Raw genomic sequence first — 19,147 nt, forward strand, 5'->3', positions numbered from 1 at the left:
ACATAACTAGTTGTATATGGCTACTGCTATCTGCCCCATGTCTGATAAATGCTAAATATTTTTTATCATGAAAGATGATGGACGGCTGACTGACAGATCTGAGCCTGTAACAGCAGCAGACATGGTCTTGATGTGGTGGTACCAAGAGTGACTGAAAGCACCAATATTCCCCTCAGTCCAACCCCCCCCCCCCCCCCCCCCCAAGGCATGCATCTTGACTGTATGGATTGATGATGATGGTATCCTTTTGGGTAAAATAGTACCCAATTGTATCTCCGGGTGAGAACTAAGCAGGAGGACGATATCATCAGGAAAAACAAAACTGGAATTCTATCGGTCAGAACACAGAATGTTAGATCCCTTAATCGGATAGGTAGGCTACATGATTTAGAAATGGAAATTGATAGGCTGAAGTTGGTGAGGAATTAGTGAAGTTTGGTGGCAGAAAGATCAGGCCTTCCGGTCAGATCAGTACAGGATTATTAACACAAAATCAAATAAGGTAATGCAGGAGTAGACTTCAAATCAATAAGAAAACACGAATACAGGTTAGCTACTAAGAACAGCATAGTGAATGCATTATCATAATGAAGATAGACACTAAGCCAACACCAACCACAGTAGTGCAAGTTCATATGCCAACTATCTCTGCAGATAATCAAAAGACTGAAAAAATACATGAGGATGTAAATGACATTATTCAGACAGTTAAGGGAGACGGAATTTTGTCACAGATGACAGGCATTCAGTAGTTGGAAAAGGAAAGATAGCAAGTGAATATGGATTGGGGAAAAGGACTGGAAGAGTGAGATGCCTGGTAGAATTGTGCACAGAGCATAATTTAATCATAGCTACCACTTGATGGTAGATGGCTGTGTAAGTGGAACAAACCTCGAGACACCAAAAGATTGCAGAGAGATCATTTAAAGAAATTTCTCAAAGATAGGAATTTAAGGAAATGGGTGATATTATAAGAAGAATTTGGTAGAGCACCGAAAGATCTAATCCGAAACAAGGCCCTTTGAGTAGATGACATTCCCGCATAACTATTTATATCCTTGGGAGAGCCAACTGTGACTGATATATTTCATCAGATGTATAAGATATACGGCACAGCTGTAATAACCACAAACTTCATAAGGAATGTAATAATTCCAATTCACAGGTGCAAATATTACTGCACCATCAATTTAATAGATCATGGCTGCAAAACAGACTGAGTCTAGAACAGAGATTGAAGCAAAGCAAAAAATTTTGAGGGTAGCAGGGATAAAATACAGTGACTGAAAGATTATTTACAGCTTTTACAGAAACCAGACTGCAGTTGTAAGTGTTAAAGGACACAAAAGGAAAACAGTAATTGAGAAGAGAATGAGACAGGGTTGTAGCTTACTCCCCATGTTATTCACTATGACAACTGAACAAGCAGTAAAGGAAACACAAGAGAAATTTGGAAAGGGGTTAAGTTTCTGAAATAAGAGATATGAGGTTTGCTGACGACTTTGTAATTCTGTGATACAGGAAAGAACTCGAAAGAGCAGCTGAACAGACTTGATAATGCTTTGAAAAGAAATAATAAGATAAACACCAAGGAAAGTAAAACAAGGTTATCACAAAGTGAGTGGATTAAATCATGCAATACCGAGAAACTTACGTTAGAGAATGAGACATTAAGAGTAGTACCTTAATTTTGCTATTCTGGCAACAAAATAACTGACGATGGCAGAAGTAGAGGGGATATAAAATGAAGACGGATTACAGCTAGAAAAACATTTCTTAAGGAGAGGAAATTGTTAACATCTAATACAAATTCAACTGTTACGAAGTCTGCTCTGAATGTATTTGTCTGGGGTGTAGTCTGTACAAAAGTGAAACAAGAATATTAAATCAGACAGGAAGAGAATAGAAGCTTATGAAATGTGTTGATATTGAAGAATGCTGAAGATTATATGTGTATATCAAGTGACTAATGAGGATGTTCTAAATCAAATTGGGTAGAACAGAAATTTATGGCAGAAATTGACTAAATGAAAGGATTGTCTGATATGACACATCCTGGGGCATCAGAGAATCATCAGTCTGGTAGTGGAGGGAAGTGTGAGGAGAAGGAAAGGGGTTAGAAATTGTAGAGGGGGAATAAGGGATGAATACAGTAAACAGGTTTAAATGGATGTAAATCACAGTGGTTAATCAGAGGTGAAGAGGTTTGCACAGGGCAGACTAGTGTGCTGCATTAAGTTGCATCAAACCAGTCTTTGGACTGAAATGAAAACAAAACAGAAGAGCAACACAGGTCTCATCAAATGTGCAACATAAACAATCTTTTGAGCATCACTCTTGAGCTGTCTATTATTTTTTTAAAAATACACAAAATTTCATACCTGTACATGTTGTGTGTTACCGTATTCAGATACCAGTGGAGACTCCAAGACCTTCTGTTGCACAATGCTTTCGAGTACATTTGTTTTTGCTATAAGCCACGAAAATGCAATCAATAGCTCTCTGCTTCCAGATGACATATCTGAAGGGAGGCTATAAAATTCAAAATTTTCATATCCCAGAACAAGAAGACTCATCTTCACAAATTGAATATCATCTGCAACAGAGCAATAACCAAGAGAAAATATTCATTCTCAGTGTAAAATGTTTTCTTTACACACACACACACACACACACACACACAAACAAGGTCCTGTTAAGTGAATTTATATGTAGCTTGTTAAAATTTTTTTCTAGGTCCCTGAGACAGGAGTCCAATTACACACATATTTTGTAAGTGTAACTTTCTGAAGCCAGTAAGATTATTAAGAACACAGAGGTAGTTTCAGTGGAACAATGATGGACAAAGGTCTGACGTCTGTAGGAGTGAGAGTGCCACATGAAGGTATAAGGTGAGCATCCTTCATTCAACCAAGAAGTGCACCTGATGATCAAAACTGTCTGTTCTCGATTTGTTGTGAATGTCTGTTTTGTATATTAAGTGCTGGGAGAACTCTGTAAGCAAAATATAATGTTCTGTGGCTGGTGTAGCTATGAGTAGTGTCTTTTTTCAGCACTTTTGATATTATATCACTGATGTTAAACACTAACTTTAGTTACTTGAGAGTGCAAGCGGCGTGCGTGTGTGTGTGTGTGTGTGTGTGTGTGTGTGTGTGTGTGTGTGTGTGTGAGAGAGAGAGAGAGAGAGAGAGAGAGAGAGAGAGAGAGAGAGAGAGAGAGAGAGAGATATCCACGTCGCTTCCACTTAAATTTGACTCATTCAGTGAATGTAAGCTAAATGGGACTCAAGTATGTTGTTTCAAGCAGCATGTCATGATTTTTCATGGTAACTGAGACAAGACTGCAAGGAATTTTCTTCTTGTCCTTGACAAATGTGTATATCTCCTACCTACTATGGAAGTATGAAATGATAATTAAATGGACATCCTAGCTGCAAACCGGCACTGATGTACTTCATTGGGGGCATGTTGAAAATGTGTACCCCGACCGGGACTCGAACCCGGGATCTCCTGCTTACATGGCAGACGCTCTATCCATCTGAGCCACCAAGGGCACAGAGGATAGTGCGCCTGCAGGGACTTACACCTTGCATGCTCCCCGTGAGACCCACGTTCCCAACATGACCACACCACTACATTCTTAGTGCGCCTAATAGATGTTTGCCCATCAAGTTGTCACCTTAGGTGGATATGTAATGCTGTCTTTTCAATAAATCTGTCATTTGCTGGACAATTATTGCAGACAGAAATTTCCTGTAATATCATCAAGATTGAAGTTGCGCCAATGTTGCAAACAAACATGGCAATCATTCCTGTCATTGGTGGCTGATGTTTGTGCTCTAAGCACGAGTAACAGTGCAGGATTCAAGAAGACCTAAACAGATTATCTTATCTGAAATGCTATGGTGCAGCAAGTAAGTTAACACAAACGCTTAAGGCTCTGTGAGCCCCGCCATGAGATTGGAATCAGTACCTATTTTGAAATTTTTGACATTCCAAGAGAGATTAGTTGCAGACTTTCAACTGTGCAGTGGCATTGATTGACTTCAATAGAAGGTAAGCATTTGAATGATATTAAAACACATAACACTTTAATTGAACACACAGCAAACAAAATATGACTGACAAAGAGATATTATAACAACACTACACGAAAAGAGAGGGACATATGAGTACATGTTAATGTCACACACAATCCATAATAATGCAACGCAAATGAAGATGAATGATTAACTCTCAACTTTTTCCTAATTATTTTTCTTCTTAATTCTTCACTTTACGAGTCAGTAGTTTAAGAAGTATATTAGAGCTCTCATTACATTTTCATATGACAGTCTTTTCTACATGTTTTTGAAATAACTTTATTCCAAGTTCAATATGTATCTCGTTTCGTGTTGTTTTTCTTTCACAGGTATTCTTAAACGTTTGTATGTCAGCTTGATTGTCGATACACAGTTCTGTTGTTTTATTCAAACGAGAGATTTCAAGTCCTCCTCCAAGTTATCTTATACTGAAGAGGTGGCAGCTCAACAATTCACTTTAGCTGTTGAAGTAGCCACCAGATGTTGCTTTCAAGCATACGTATCAAAGAGGTGCTCTCAGAAGATGACAACTTCGCTGGTAAAACATTGATTTTACATCTACATCAATACTCTGCAATCCATCTTATGGTGTGTGGCGGAGGGTACCCCATACCATTACTAGTCATTTCCTTTCCTGTTCCACTTGCAATCTAGTTGAGGTATGACCGCCATAAGCAGAATCATCATAAGAAAGCAGTGTTAAGCTTACATTAAAAAAAATATCACACTTTGCAGTTCTTTTTAGGCACCGAGAAAGTGTTTCAGCATTCCCCAGTGACTCAACACTGTTTTATTACAAAATTTGCTTAATTAATTAACAGCAAATCTGATGGTTGGTTGGTTGGTTGGGAAAGGAGACCAGACAGCGTGGTCATCGGTCTCATCGTATTAGGGAAGGATGGGGAAGGAAGTCGGCCGTGCCCTTTCAGAGGAACCATCCCGGCATTTGCCTGGAGTGATTTAGGGAAATCACGGAAAACCTAAATCAGGATGGCCGGACGCGGGATTGAACCGTCGTCCTCCCGAATGCGAGTCCAGTGTCTAACCACTGCGCCACCTCGCTCGGTCAAATCTGATGTTTGGATGAGATATTACTGTTAAGGTACACTGGACCCTATACGGAGTCTTGATATGGTTCTGTCCTCCCTAGTGACGTACCATTCACGCGATTTTCTTAATTTGTCCTCTTTCCCTGTTCCACAGATGTAGCTATTTGAATTAAACTATCAAACTTGAAACATATAAGGATTTTCTCCACATGCACTCACTGTGAACTTATTTTAATTTTCTTTTCCAGATATGACATTTTAATCTTGAAATATCCAGTCAATGTTATTTAAAATTTGTGGTTCAATCTGTTCAAATCTTCAGTAATTCTGTCTGTCTCCTTTACAATAACTAATACATCATCAACAAACAATCCATACTAGCATAATAATTGCAAAATGAACTTTGTCACTTAGTAGAGTTACTTTTGCAATTATAATACTAGTATTTTTTGGAAAAAAAACTTAAAATTTTTATTACCTACCTCAATCCCTTAAACAGGACAAAATGCAAGTATTATACCTTTAGATTTATTTATTCCTATTCAAGAATTTTCAGCAGCATATTTAACGCCTTTCTGTGCCGAATATAGGTTAAGTCGAGGATAATGTAAGTTGTTCTGTCTTCTGGTATTATGATCACGAATGTCACTGCTGTTTTTAAATTGGTCCAAGTTGTTGAGAACAAATTTCATTACTGAGTAAATGTACTGTGAAGCTGTTGTAAGAATTCCTAACCTTCTAAAGAGATGCCTACAAGATGTGTGACTATGAGCCCCCCCACATTATTCTAACCACTTTCTTTTGAGCAGTGAATACTTTTTGCCTAAGTGTTGAGTTACCTCAAATTCTTATTCTGTATGACGTCATAGAGTGAAAGAACGCAAACTATGTTAGCTTGCTAATTTCTATATCCTAAAAATTAGCAATTATTCTGGTTGCAAAAGATGCTGAACCTAGTCATTTTAGGAGATACAAAATACGAATTTTCTAATTAAGATTCTCATCTATATACACTCCCAAAAACTTAGTATGCTCTACCTTGGCTACGACTTCCGTTGATGAGTTATATTTATTGAAGGAACTGTACACCTCGCAGTAGAAAATTGGATGTACTGTGTTTCTCAAAGTTCAGAGCGAGCCCATTGGTAGAATCAATAGCTTTTCCAAAGACTTTATTTGTATCATTTTCTATTGGAGTTTCTTTTACTGGATTAATAATAATGCTCATATCATCAGTAAGCTTCTTATTTCAGATAAGGAAGGAGGTCATTCACATACACTATGTGATCAAACGTATCTAGACACCTTGCTGAAAATGACTTACAAGTTCGTGGCGCCCTCCATCAGTAATGCTGGAATTCAATATGGTGTTGGCCCACCTTTAGCCTTGACGACAACTTTTACACTCGCAGGCATATGTTCAATCAGGTGCTGGAAGGTTTCTTAGGGAATGGTAGCCCATTCTGCACAGACTGCTGCACTGAGGAGAGGTATTGATGTCAGTTGGTGAGGGGTGGCACAAAGTCGGCATTCCAAAACATCCCAAAGGTGTTCTATAGGATTCAGATCAGGACTCTGTGCAGGCCACTCCATTACAGGGACGTTATTGTCATGTAACCACTCCGCCATGCCACAGGCCGTGCATTATGAACAGGTGCTTGATCGTTTTGAAAGATGCAATTGCCATCCCCGAATCACTCTTCAGCAGTGGGAAGCAAGAAGGTGCTTAAAACATCAATGTAGGCATGTGCTGTGAGTGCAAGCCCCCTCCATGAAACACACGACCACACTACAACACCACTGCCTCCGCATTATACTGTTGGCACTACACACACTGGCAGATGATGTTCACCGAGCATTCGCCATACCCAGACCTTGCCATCGGATCGCCACATTGTGTATCGTGATTCCTCACTTCACACACCGTCTTTCCACTGTTCTATTGTCCAATGTTTACACTCCTTACACCAAAGAGGCGTCATTTGTCATTTGGCAGCGTGATGTGTGGCTTATGAGCAGCCGATCGACCATGAAATCCAAGTTTTCTCACCTCCCACCAAACTGTTATAAACTTGCAGTGGATCCTGATGCAGTTTGGAATTCCTGTGTGATGGTCTGGAGATGTCGGCCTATTACACATTACGACTCTCTTCAACTGTAGGCAGTCTCTGTCAGTCAACAGACGAGGTCAGCCTGTACGCTTTTGTGTTACATTCACCTGACCACGTTCGAAGTCCGTGAGGTCTGGGGAGCACCCCCTTCTGCTCTCTCACAACGTCTAATGACTACTGAGGTCGCTGACATTGTAGTACCTGGCAATAGGTGGCAACACAATGCACTTAATATGAAAAAGTATGTTTTTTGGGGGTGTCCGGATACTTTTGATCATGTAGTGCACATCAAGAACAGAAGGGGACCCATGATTGAACACTGTGGAACATCTAATGTAATTTCATCCCAATTAGATTAAGTGGGAAACTTCCTTAAATCACTTAAGCCATATAAATAAACTTTTTGCTTCCTGTTCTGTAGATATGACTTAAACCATTCATATCCTCTCATTTATACCATATAATTGTAATTTCTATAACAGACTGTCATGGTTCACACAATCAAACACTTTGGATAAGTCACAGGATATTCCTATTGGTGATATTTTACTATTTAAAGACTCTATTATGTGGGCAGTGAAATTGCACATTACTGTCTCAGTGGAACAGCATTTTTGAAATCCAAACTGTGATTTACTAAGTATCCCATTACTGCTAAGATGGCTAACCACTCGAGTACATTACTTTCTCGACAATTTTTGAAAATGCTGTAAGCAAGGATACTGGCCAGTAATTATTGACATCTGTGGTGTCCCCTTTTTTGTAGAGAGGCTTAACAATGGAGTATTTTAACCTGTCTGGGAAAATACCTTGAGTTAGTGTTGCATTACAGATGTGACTCAGAACATCAGTTTTAACTGCTCCACGTTGTTTCAATATCTTGTTACAGATGTCATCTACTCCAACATAACATTTATTTTTCCAAGATTTAATGATTTTCCTTATTTCACAAGAGGTTGTTACACAAAAATTAATCTGACTAATATTTCTCAAAATTGACTCTCCCATGTCCTGCTTGACTTTTTCTTTTGAACTATTCTCACCAATTTTTTCACCAGCACTTAAGAAATGGTTGTTAAAGACATTAGCTACTTATACTGTCAGTTAAGATGGTCTCATTCTCTTTAATAGTAATACTAATGTAGCAATGCAAGGGGTACCGAAATTGTCGTAAAAGTCAGTAAATCACTCAGTGGACAGTATTTTTCAGTACAGATATTTCGTTAATTCCAAGCAAGTGTTGATTCACGACGTCATTGTCCAGACACGAATTGACGGTAATCTGAATCCGTTTTAGCAAACTAATAGTTTTTCTCAGGCGATGAATTTTATTGATTATGAAATACAAGTTCTTTAAGTTTATTAAGAATTGGAAATATTTAATTAAACATTGCAAGCCATAATTTATCTGTTTAATATAAAGGTGTTTTGATTTTTGTATGCATAAAAAAGAGTGAATTTATGTGCGGCTTTTACTCTGAGCAGAGTTATCACTTAGAGTGCAAAAGTGTGCGTGTACAGTTCACTGTACCTGTGCAGTGAATTTTATTTTTTATGATTTTGACTCAGATGGAGACAAGTCCAGTTCCATTTCGACTTCACGTGAGGTCATGTTATTACAAAAGAGTCATTCAGCCCATTAGGGAAAACTGAAACTTGCACGCTCCATTTGATATACGTTACATGCCAGTGCGTGATCGAGCTGTCCTGTAAATTGCATATAGTAGTTGCAAATGCGCTCTGACTTAATGCACTAAGTTGGAAGTTAATTTTGAGACAAGTACTGATTTTGACAAAAATGAACTGAAAGTTTATTTAAAATATCGAAGTTCAGTTTTAAATGAGACACATATCAGCTTGTTGATTACATTGCCTAGCAACACTTTAATGCAGCTTAATTAATCTTTCCCCTTCCTACTTAAGTGCAGGCTATGTGTAGTGTACCCCCATCTACCGATAGCATCAACTGGAACAACACACATGTAAGATTTTGCCAGTTTCTGGAGCATCCTGTTCAGCTCGGTGTTAACCGACAGCAGTGTTTACCCAGGGATGATCATGGTGCTGAAAGACCTCCACAAACCCCATGTATGTGTGCCCTGTTTCTGCTCCTATTTTGTTCAGGTCACTCCAAATATTATATCTTAGATTCATAGCCAGTCTGTTTCCTGCTCCCTCAACTATAATTACCTGATCCTCCTCCTCAAAGTCCCTGCATAGCTGACCTACGTTTTCTGTCACCTGGCTAAGGCTAGCACTTGATTTCGCAAAATCTGTGACCTGGTACCCTTCACCTAATTTCTCCTGAAGCTTCTGGCCTACACCTCTTCCATGACTGCTACCTAGAAGCAGAATTCTTCTTTTCCTATTCTGATTTGATACCAACCTGTCTTTTTCTTGAAGCTAATATTCTGCTTCAACCTACATTCAACTACATCTGGATGAGGCCCTTCCTCCACTACTTCAGACAGCAAGCCAAACTGAATAACTAACGCAATTTCTAAAGTTTTTTTAACAGCTTCTGTTTTCCGCCCTTTGCTTGCTACCTCTTCGCAGCACCCATCTCTTTTTCCTCCCTAAGTCTACATAATCCCAAATTCGTGTTTTTTAATTCAGCCTTACGGGCACAAATATTTGCCTCCTATTCAGTGATGGAGCAGAACAAAACTGGGTGGGAACTGAACCCAGAAAAACCTTTGTTCTTTATACAGTGACGCTACCCACTTGACCAAGAGCTGTTCACGAAAATATGAGCGCAACTGTTATAACGGCTGCTTGACGCTTACCGACTGAAATGTGACGGGTTTGTGACTGATATTAGAATGGAATATGGATTAAACAGGTAGAGGATTGTATAAACATTGTATTCATTATGTTGAATCGTAATATGTTTAACACATCATACAATAGAAGCATTTTCACTTATGTGATAATATTCAAAAGTCAAAGAGTAAATATCTTTTTTAAAGAGTAATTATTGATCAATATTTCGAGTTGTATTCTTCAAATCAATAAATATGTTGTACTGCACACTTTCTAAACCAGCATATGTTTTTGCTTAGCTTTAAATCTTCCTGCAATTCGAGGAAGTGGCTTCAAATAAAAAGACTAGCATCACGCTCCTGAACATCCCATAGGGGGTCTCCCAGCCAATAATGCCATACGCAAATTGAGTTTACTGATACTACACGAAATCAGTCTTGCGTAACAGGTAGATACAACGCTTATACAATCCTCAACATATTTAATCCATGCCAATCCATACTTCCATACTAATATTATAAATGTGAAAGTATCTCTGCCTGTTACATTTTCATGACCAAACCACTGAACCGATACCCATAAAATTTCGTGCGAGGTAGTTTGAACCCTGATAAAGAAGGTACGCCACTTAAACTGTGTAGCACAAGATATATATCGATTAAAAGAATATTACGCAAATTAAGGAAAAATGTTTCCCTTTTAAACTTCATCATATTTGTGAAAACACTTTATTTGTCGCAAATTGTGTGTGTTGTACTTGCGATCTCGTTCAAAAATGGCTCTGACCACTATGGGACTTAACATCTATGGTCATCAGCCCCCTCTAACTAACCTAAGGACATCACACAACACCCAGTCATCACGAGGCAGAGAAAATCCTTGACCCCGCCGGGAATCGAACCCGGGAACCTGGGCGCGAGAACGCTACCGCACGTTATCGTGTTCTTGTCCGCAACGAGAATAAGATACGCGCGACGTATAATTCTTGCTTAACACTTTATTTAGACGAGAAGTTTATTTTAAGTTGACATAAAAGCAGGAAAAACATTATGAAACTTTCCAGTGCAACCAGTTTTTGGTGACTAAGTGAGGAAAACAGTAACAGGAATACTAAAAGTTAAAGCAAATTATTAAATTCAAGCAGCGCGCGCTGCAGCAAGGAGAAAGTAGGCTCTCTAGGAGAAAGCGTCTCACAGCTCTCCTGGCGGTCAGCGCGCGAACCCTTTTGACATAGGCCGGCCGATCAGCTGATTAACTGTTTCATATTACGCCCGACGTCCCTACATATTCATTGCAACTATTGTGTTGTTTCTTCACATCGGCATTCTTCAGAAACAGTAGCTGAAAGAGATGAACAAATATCTACATGACAAGATTGGTCTTTGCCGTAGGTGGAGCACGTAACAGGAAAAGCTGACGCAATCGACTCTCGGCGCTACCAACAGAAACTGCAACGTTGACTTCATCACGTAATTTTGACACTAATTTCTAAGAATGATTGCCTATCGAAGTCGAGGGGTCCAAACGATACATATCGAGCGCGCGATCGTAAATGGATCACGCGACTGTGCTAGCGGGTGTTCTGATCAATTATTTGTGATGGTCATTTTTATCTGTTTTGCATCGTTCCCTTAGTTGCTCTAAATTACATACATCCGCGAATTATTCGTGAGTTGCTACGAAAACCCAGACAATTTACGTCGTTAGTGAGTTGGATGTCTGTTGTACTTCACGTTTCTTCGGCGGATTCTCTCACAAGGAGGAATCTAATTCCATGTTTATCCAGCGTAGAAAATTGTTAAGACTTTTTCGAAAATATGGAATACTACCAGACGAGGAGAGAAGGGACTGTGTAGTCTGTGGTGTTCGTAAGAACAGTTTCGATGCTGAAATAACGTTACACTTTCATTGCGGACAGTGTGGAAAACGAACGAGTTGCAGGACGAATACATGGTTCCACTCATCCAAATTATCTATCCGGTCCACCGTAATGGGCTTTCACATGACGACAACACCGACGACGAGTAAGGTAAGTCGTGTCCTTTGCAGTGATAAGTATTCTTGTAACGGTTTTCTTTTGTCATTATAGTAGTGACCAACGTAAACATACTCATAACACCCGCCACCAGCGTCGCATTATCGATTTAGGATCGAACGCTCGATATGTATTGTTTGGGCCCCTCGACTTCGATTGGCAATCATTCTTGGAAATTACCATTTTAAAAATATCAACAGTCCTAGTCAGAATTACTGATCATTTCATGAAGAATGGAGTTCTCAGCAAGAGCCAATTTGGCTTTCAAAAGGGCCGTTCAACAGAAGACACAGTCTACGCACTTGCAAATGAAGTCCTAGAAACCCTCAATGAAAAAATGCTAGCACTTGGTGTCTTCTGTGATTCACCCAAAGCGTGTGACTGTGTTTATCACCAGATGCTCTTGCAAAAAGCAAAATTAGTAGGAATAAGTGATGTTGCAGGCAATTGGCTACAGTCGTACCTCCAAGACAGAAAACAAAAAGTTGTCTTGAATAGCTCGGGTGGAGTTTGTGACGCTTCCTTACATTCTGAATGGAGTTCCATTACATGTGGAGTGCCTCAGGGTTCAATTCTTGGGCCACTATTATTCTTGATTTTTATAAATGATCTACCATCATGTACAAGCCTGCCGTGTAAATTAACTTTATTTGCTGATGATACCACAATTTTTATGAGCAGTAGAACAGACAACAATCTTCAGGAACACATTAATCACATACTCTCAGATGTGGTTAATTGGTCCAAGGTGAATGGCCTCTCATTAAATTCCACTAAGACCAGCTTTATTCAGTTCTGTACAAAAACAGAAAAAGAGAGAGAGATAAGTGTGACATGTGGTAATCAACCAATAGTATGAATGGAGTGCACATTGACAAGAAAATGAACTGGTCTTCACATATTATTGATCTCTGGAAGAGGCTTAGCTCTGCTACCTATGCTTTACGGGTTGTCACTACATGTGTTGAACCTAACACTGCAAAAGTGGCATACTATGACTATTTTCATTGTCTCATTGAGTATGGAATTATTTTTTGGGGCAACCAGCCATTAGCAAGGAAAGTGTTCATTGCACAGAAGCGAGCTTTAAGAATTATTTGTGGATTGCGCCCAAGACACTTGTAGAAATAGTTTTTGTAAACTTAAAATATACACAACTACATGCCAATATATTTTTCTCTCATGCATTTTATTTGTAAAAATATAGAGATATTTCAACCAAACAGTAATTATCATGAGCATAACACACGGAGGAAGAATGACATACACAGCAAGCTCAGAAATTTGAGCTTGGCACAAAAGAGTGTCCACTACACTGGAGCAGAACTCTTCAATGCTCTTCCTCCCGAAATAAAGACAGAGATTCATAACAAGAGTAAGTTTAAGAAAGCACTAAAAATATTTATGCAAGAAAAAGCTTTTTACAGTCTAGATTAATTTTTAACTAAATAAATTGTAATATTATTTAATACAAGTTGACATAACTTAACCTGAGCTCTGTATCTGTTTTCTGTAGTGTCTTAATGATTCTAAGAAAATATGTATTTTCTTTTTCTGTTTTGCAGTCCAAAGAATTTACTGTATAAATTTTTTTTATAATTATATACTCAAATTTCTGTATATGCTATAAGATTATCAGATTGTATTTGTAAAAACTGACTCGTTCCATGTCCTTGTGTATCCAACACAGTTGGACCTATGGAACATGAAATAAATCAAATCATTTAAGGGGAACTGTAACGATGAAAATGACAAAATTAAGGTTTTTTTTTCATTACAAAATTATTTGGAGTTTTATGAAAGAAACAAATCAAGTTTAACTCTTGTAAGTGTGTTTTTCATCGCTGCAAAGTTGACGCGCCGCGTATTAACGTTTTTAGCGACTTTGTGTGTCACCTCTGACGGCGCCGCTCGTTGGTTGCTAGTAGAGAGCCTACACAGGCTCTCTAGCTACAAGCAGGGTATATTTGCGGAATTAGTGTTTTATTTTCCAATGTTGTACGGCTTTATCTCTGTGACAAGTGACTGCTCATATCGGTAAACATAAACGCTATACCCGGTATAGCGTTTTTTACACCGTGTGTGTTGACTTGAGTTTGCTTTGTGTTGTTTAGCTGTCCAATTTTGCATATTTGATGAATTTTGCTCCTACCTGTTTTACGTATTTGATTTGTGGATATCAATATCCCCAGTTTCAGCAATCGAGTGTTTAAGAAAAGGCACAATGAGTGGAAGAAGAAATCTTTTGTTGTTCGGAAGGGAGATGCTGCTTGGACTGCTTCACCGACTACTCCAAATGAATGTGATAGAACTTCTTCCAGCAAGAAACTTTGAGACAGCAAAGAAAAATTTGAAAACTATGAAGGTGTCAGTAATGATGTGAATGAAATAATCAACATCTCCTTGCCCTCAAATATTTTGAAACATAACGTATTATGCCAAGTTTGCAAAGAAAGAAGACTGGAACTGAAAATAACTGCACACATTTGTTTGGCATGTAAAACGTTATTGAAGTGTAGTGGTAATAGTGGAAAGAAGGTATATGATAGACTAGTGTATGGCTTACATTGCATTGGCAAGGGCAGTACTGCAGGGACAATGTTATGTGGAATTATGAACTTGCCAAAACCACCAACGAAGTTTGGATTTTAATATGGATTGGTGGGATCTTCTGCTGAGATATTGCTCAAGCAACAATGAAGAAAGCAGTTGAAGCTGTGATAGATAATGGGAATTGTAGAGATTTAACTGTTGCTTTGGATGGATCATGACAACATAGAGGCCATAAATCTCTAAATGGAGTTGTGACAGCTATCAGTGGAGACAGTTGCAAAGTAACTGATGTTGCTATTCTCTCAAAACATTTTTGATGTAAGGGCAATACCAAGGATGAACATAGTGAGAGTTGTGAAGCAAATTTTCACAGCATGAGTGGAGCGATGGAAGTAGAGGTTGTGAAAGCAATTTTTTCCAGATCACAGGAGTGGTATAATGTACGATACACTAACTATCTAGGAGATGGTGATTCTAAGGGATGTAAAGCTGTAGAGCAACTCAAACCTTATGGCAATGAAATTCACATTAAAAAACAGGAGTGCATGGGACATGTGCAGAAGCGCATGGGGGCTCACTTGCGCAAACTAAAGCAGATATCAGGATCCCAAAAGTTTAGTGATGGTAAGACCCTTGGAGGAAGAGGAAGATTGACAGATGAAGCAATTGATAGAGTGCAGAGGTATTATGGGTGTGCAATTAGGCAAAATAAAAGAAGCATTGAGCATATGAGGAGAGCACTATGGGCATTATTTTTTCATACTGCATCAACAAATTAGCACCCACAACATGCATTGTGCCCCACAGGTGATGACTCATGGTGTAAGTGCCAATCAGGAAAGGAATATACCCATAAAACAGTTTGCCAAATGCTGTAATTGATGTAATTAAGCCCATATTCAGAGATTTATCACAGCCAAGTTTATTGGAAAAGTGTCTACATAAAATCCAACTGAAAGTGTAAATAATTTAATTTGGATCAGGATTCCCAAAAGAGTGTTTGTACAGATAAAAACATTGCATTTTGGAGTGTTTGATGCAGTGGCAACATACAATGAAGGAAACATTATCAAATATGATGTGCTGAAACTTTTAGGACACAACACCATTTCCACAATGCGTCTAATTGATGAAGCAAGACGAAGAGGTGCAGGAAGAATAGAGAAAAGCCTACAACATGCAGCAAAAGGGAAGAAAAGACCACTGAAAAGGAAACTAACACTGGAAAAAGAAGAAGATGCTGATAATCCATCATACGGGGCAGGAATGTATTAAAAAACTTTGGAAGCCATTTCCCGTAACTTTAAAATTTTCATCTTTGAGGAACATTTTCTCAGAAACTGCTAACAGTAAATCAATGAAATTTATACACAATATTGTTTACTTCTTTTCCTTCATTTTTAAAACAAATTGTAAAAAAAAAAAAAAAAAAAATTGTATAATTCAAGAGTTATAGAAGAAAAAGTGCAAAATTTTAGAGAAAAAAATAAGCATCTATTTTAAAAAAATTGTAAAACAAAAACCAATAAATATTTCTTAACATGGCATTATAACGTTGAAGAGAAATATTCACTGAACATGTAGTCCAAATTTCAGAGCAATATGTTTAATGGTTTTAGAAAAAAATGTTCCTTCTATTTGCTAAAATTAACATGGGGGAGATGGATCGTTCCGACTCCCCTTAAAGGCTGTATGACAAGCAGAGTCATACCTCTAAAATTCGTATGCCTTTGTAGCACAATCAAAAACCATTACAGAAATGACCCTGCTTCATGCCCTAATTATGCACGGCAGTCAGTATAACCAATTTTAGTTTCAAATCATCTCAGCAATGTTGATTAATTTTGTACTGTTACACTGAGTGTCAGCCTGTCTTTGGCTTCCAAATAGTGTTGTCTACTGTGGTATGGCAATCAAGCCATTCTAGTTCACGATATAACCCCCACCGGAGATCACATTCAACCACTCCAGGTTAACCGACAGTAAAAAAGCCAGAATGAGAAATATTTCCACACTTTATGCTTTTAAGGCACTTGGATTTTCTTTTATTCCATGAAACAGGTATCAGATATTTAGACAAACTGTTCAGACATTCTGATCACTTTTGTGGCAGATTTAATATTATGGGCCCAATCTACTACAGGAGTGTCAAAAATCTAATAAAAAGTTGGTAACTTCGTATTTTTTGTTACTTTTTTCCCAAATTTAGGCACGAAAGCTATCAGATAATTTGAAACACAGATATAACACCAGAGATCACAATCTTGAGCACCATAACATAAAACATTGTTGGTGTTACATTGAATTTTTTGAAGATGCTTGGATGCAAAAACGTAGCCAAACCATCATTCAATTAAACAAGCAATTCAATATTTTTACCATAAATAACAAAACGAGCATGCAGTAAATAAAAACTAATTCTGCTGTGGCTATCACAATGTAAAACAGAACACAGCATTTGCAAATAGTGAATTCTTGGACAAATACTTGCTCGATGTTGTCAAAATGTTCTGCTCAGACAGCACACAGTATTTGAAAGTATAAGCTTATTCAGAAGAACAATGACGTGCTGAATAAATTAACATAGAACATGATATTTCAAACATTTTGTAGCTGTGAAATCAGCAACCATGTGTGCAATTACATACAATGTAATAATCAGGCAACCGGTTGCACACAATTTTTTTAACCAGGTTTCGATTGTTCTGAGACTATCTTCATCAGAATGGTAAAAGTTACATGAAATCACGTAACTTTAAAATTTTAGAAACAGTGTTCTCGTCAAATGATAGGTTTGTGTTCCATGAGTCAATAATAAAAATCATACTTATACATTTACCATTCTGATGAAGATAGTCTTAAAACTATCGACACCTGTTTAATGTATTAAAAAAAATTGCGTGCAACCAGTTGATTGAATATAATAACATAGAAAACATTGGTATGTTTGTACAAGTAGTCTGGCTGCTATTCTCTTTCACGGGATTAAAACACAGACCTAACTGGCATTGTGCAGATTGTTACGGCCTGGCTCCTGAGAACAACCATATCTGAAATGGCAAAGCTGGTCAGCTGGTTGCGTGCTACTGTGTTAAGCATCTATGGAAGGAGACTTGCCCACTCTGTAAAGCCACAAGTGGTAATCTGTGACAGATGTAATGACAGAGTAAAATGCTGGTGCAAGCACAAGTGTTTTGGAATGCACCATTTAGCACTCATTATTGAAGATAGTGACCGGCAGCATAGTGCCTCTACATGTTCCCATGTTGACCCAACAAAATTTTCAATTACGGTTGCAGTGTGCACAGAATATTGAAGTTGGACCCTAAGTTGGTGGAACCTTATCGCCTGGTCAAATAAATCAAGTCTTGTTACACCAGATAAAGGTTATGTCCCAATATGCCACCATCGAGGCAAAAGGCTGCTTGAAACATGTAGGCCTACTCCGACATGGACACAGGTCAGTGGGAGCAGTATTATGCCACGTGGACATGTGGTACGAACTGAAGGCATTACAGCAGCTGTCTACATTATTACAGACCACCTCCATCCCTTCATGTTTTAAGTCTTCTGCAGTGGAGACTGCAGCTTTCAGCAGTATACTAACTGTGTCACAAGGCGAGAATAGTGCTGTACTGGTTTGAGGAGCAAGAGAGTAAATTCATGTTGATGTCTTGGCTGCAATTTGATCTAATATGTGTGTCCCTAACCTACCCCAGTTATCCAATGAGTGAAAAGGGACCTACAATTTAATGTGAAATCTGAATCACATGTTAGTTCTGGCGATTCCTCACAGCGTTGAGAGCTGAAGGCTAGATTAAAAGACAGACTGAAAAATCCAAGGTCCAACCAGTATTCAATCCCACGACCTTCTGGTGTCCAGTCAAGTGCTTTACCACTAGACAATCAGGCGTGACAGATCTAAAACCAATAGAACACATGACAGATCTAAAACCAACAGAACACACCAGGGACGCAAGCAGGCACCAGCTCCACGCCGACAGACCACCGTCCCATAATTTACAGGTCTTGTGTAACATGTTTGTTGTCAAATACTCAGGGAAACCTACCAAGGACATGGCCATTACATGCCATGCAGAATCACAGCTGTATTGGAGGACCAATATGCTTCTAAACCAATATTTACGTTTTGACTCACAATGTAAGAATTTTTGTTTTGCAATGATTTTCATTTTTCCTTTCTTGTTGACACCATGGAATACTTTAATAAGTCACATTTCATAATTCAAAGCAAAAGCAATCTCATCCACAAATCATATTTTGTTATGGACACATTTCAAAGAAAATCAGATCTGTTTCAATACAAGACAAGGAAAGCTAATTTAAACTGTTGCTCATATTAAGCTTACAGACACTTATGTGTCAGTGAAGCAAAGGACGAAGATGTGCGATTCACAAGATGGGTTTTCATGATGCTTCAGAGTTTTGACAAAGTCTATTAAGTTCACAATTTTGCCAAACTGATTTACCATAAAAGTGTGGTGTGCATTTGATAGTCTTTAACTCAAGCTGTTGAATTTAGTGTGCTGTAAAA

The 19,147-nt window shown here is 38.3% G+C and overlaps 1 protein-coding gene and 1 non-coding gene across 4 annotated transcripts in view; both read right to left on the minus strand.

Annotated features, from left to right (window-relative positions):
* LOC126481032 (tubulin epsilon and delta complex protein 1-like) overlaps positions 1–19,147 on the minus strand; it is a 125,192-nt gene that overhangs the window by 41,619 nt on the left and 64,426 nt on the right. For all 3 annotated transcript variants that reach the window (XM_050104510.1, XM_050104509.1, XM_050104511.1), the window contains one exon: positions 2,382–2,596. In XM_050104510.1, the coding sequence (XP_049960467.1) occupies positions 2,382–2,596 (215 nt within the window). The remainder of the gene's footprint in view (positions 1–2,381; positions 2,597–19,147) is intronic.
* Positions 3,479–3,553, minus strand: Trnat-ugu (transfer RNA threonine (anticodon UGU)). The gene has a single exon. It is a non-coding gene; the product is annotated as a tRNA-Thr (tRNA).

The sequence above is a fragment of the Schistocerca serialis genome, chromosome 5 (assembly GCF_023864345.2).
Source record: "Schistocerca serialis cubense isolate TAMUIC-IGC-003099 chromosome 5, iqSchSeri2.2, whole genome shotgun sequence".
NCBI lineage: Eukaryota > Metazoa > Arthropoda > Insecta > Orthoptera > Acrididae > Schistocerca > Schistocerca serialis.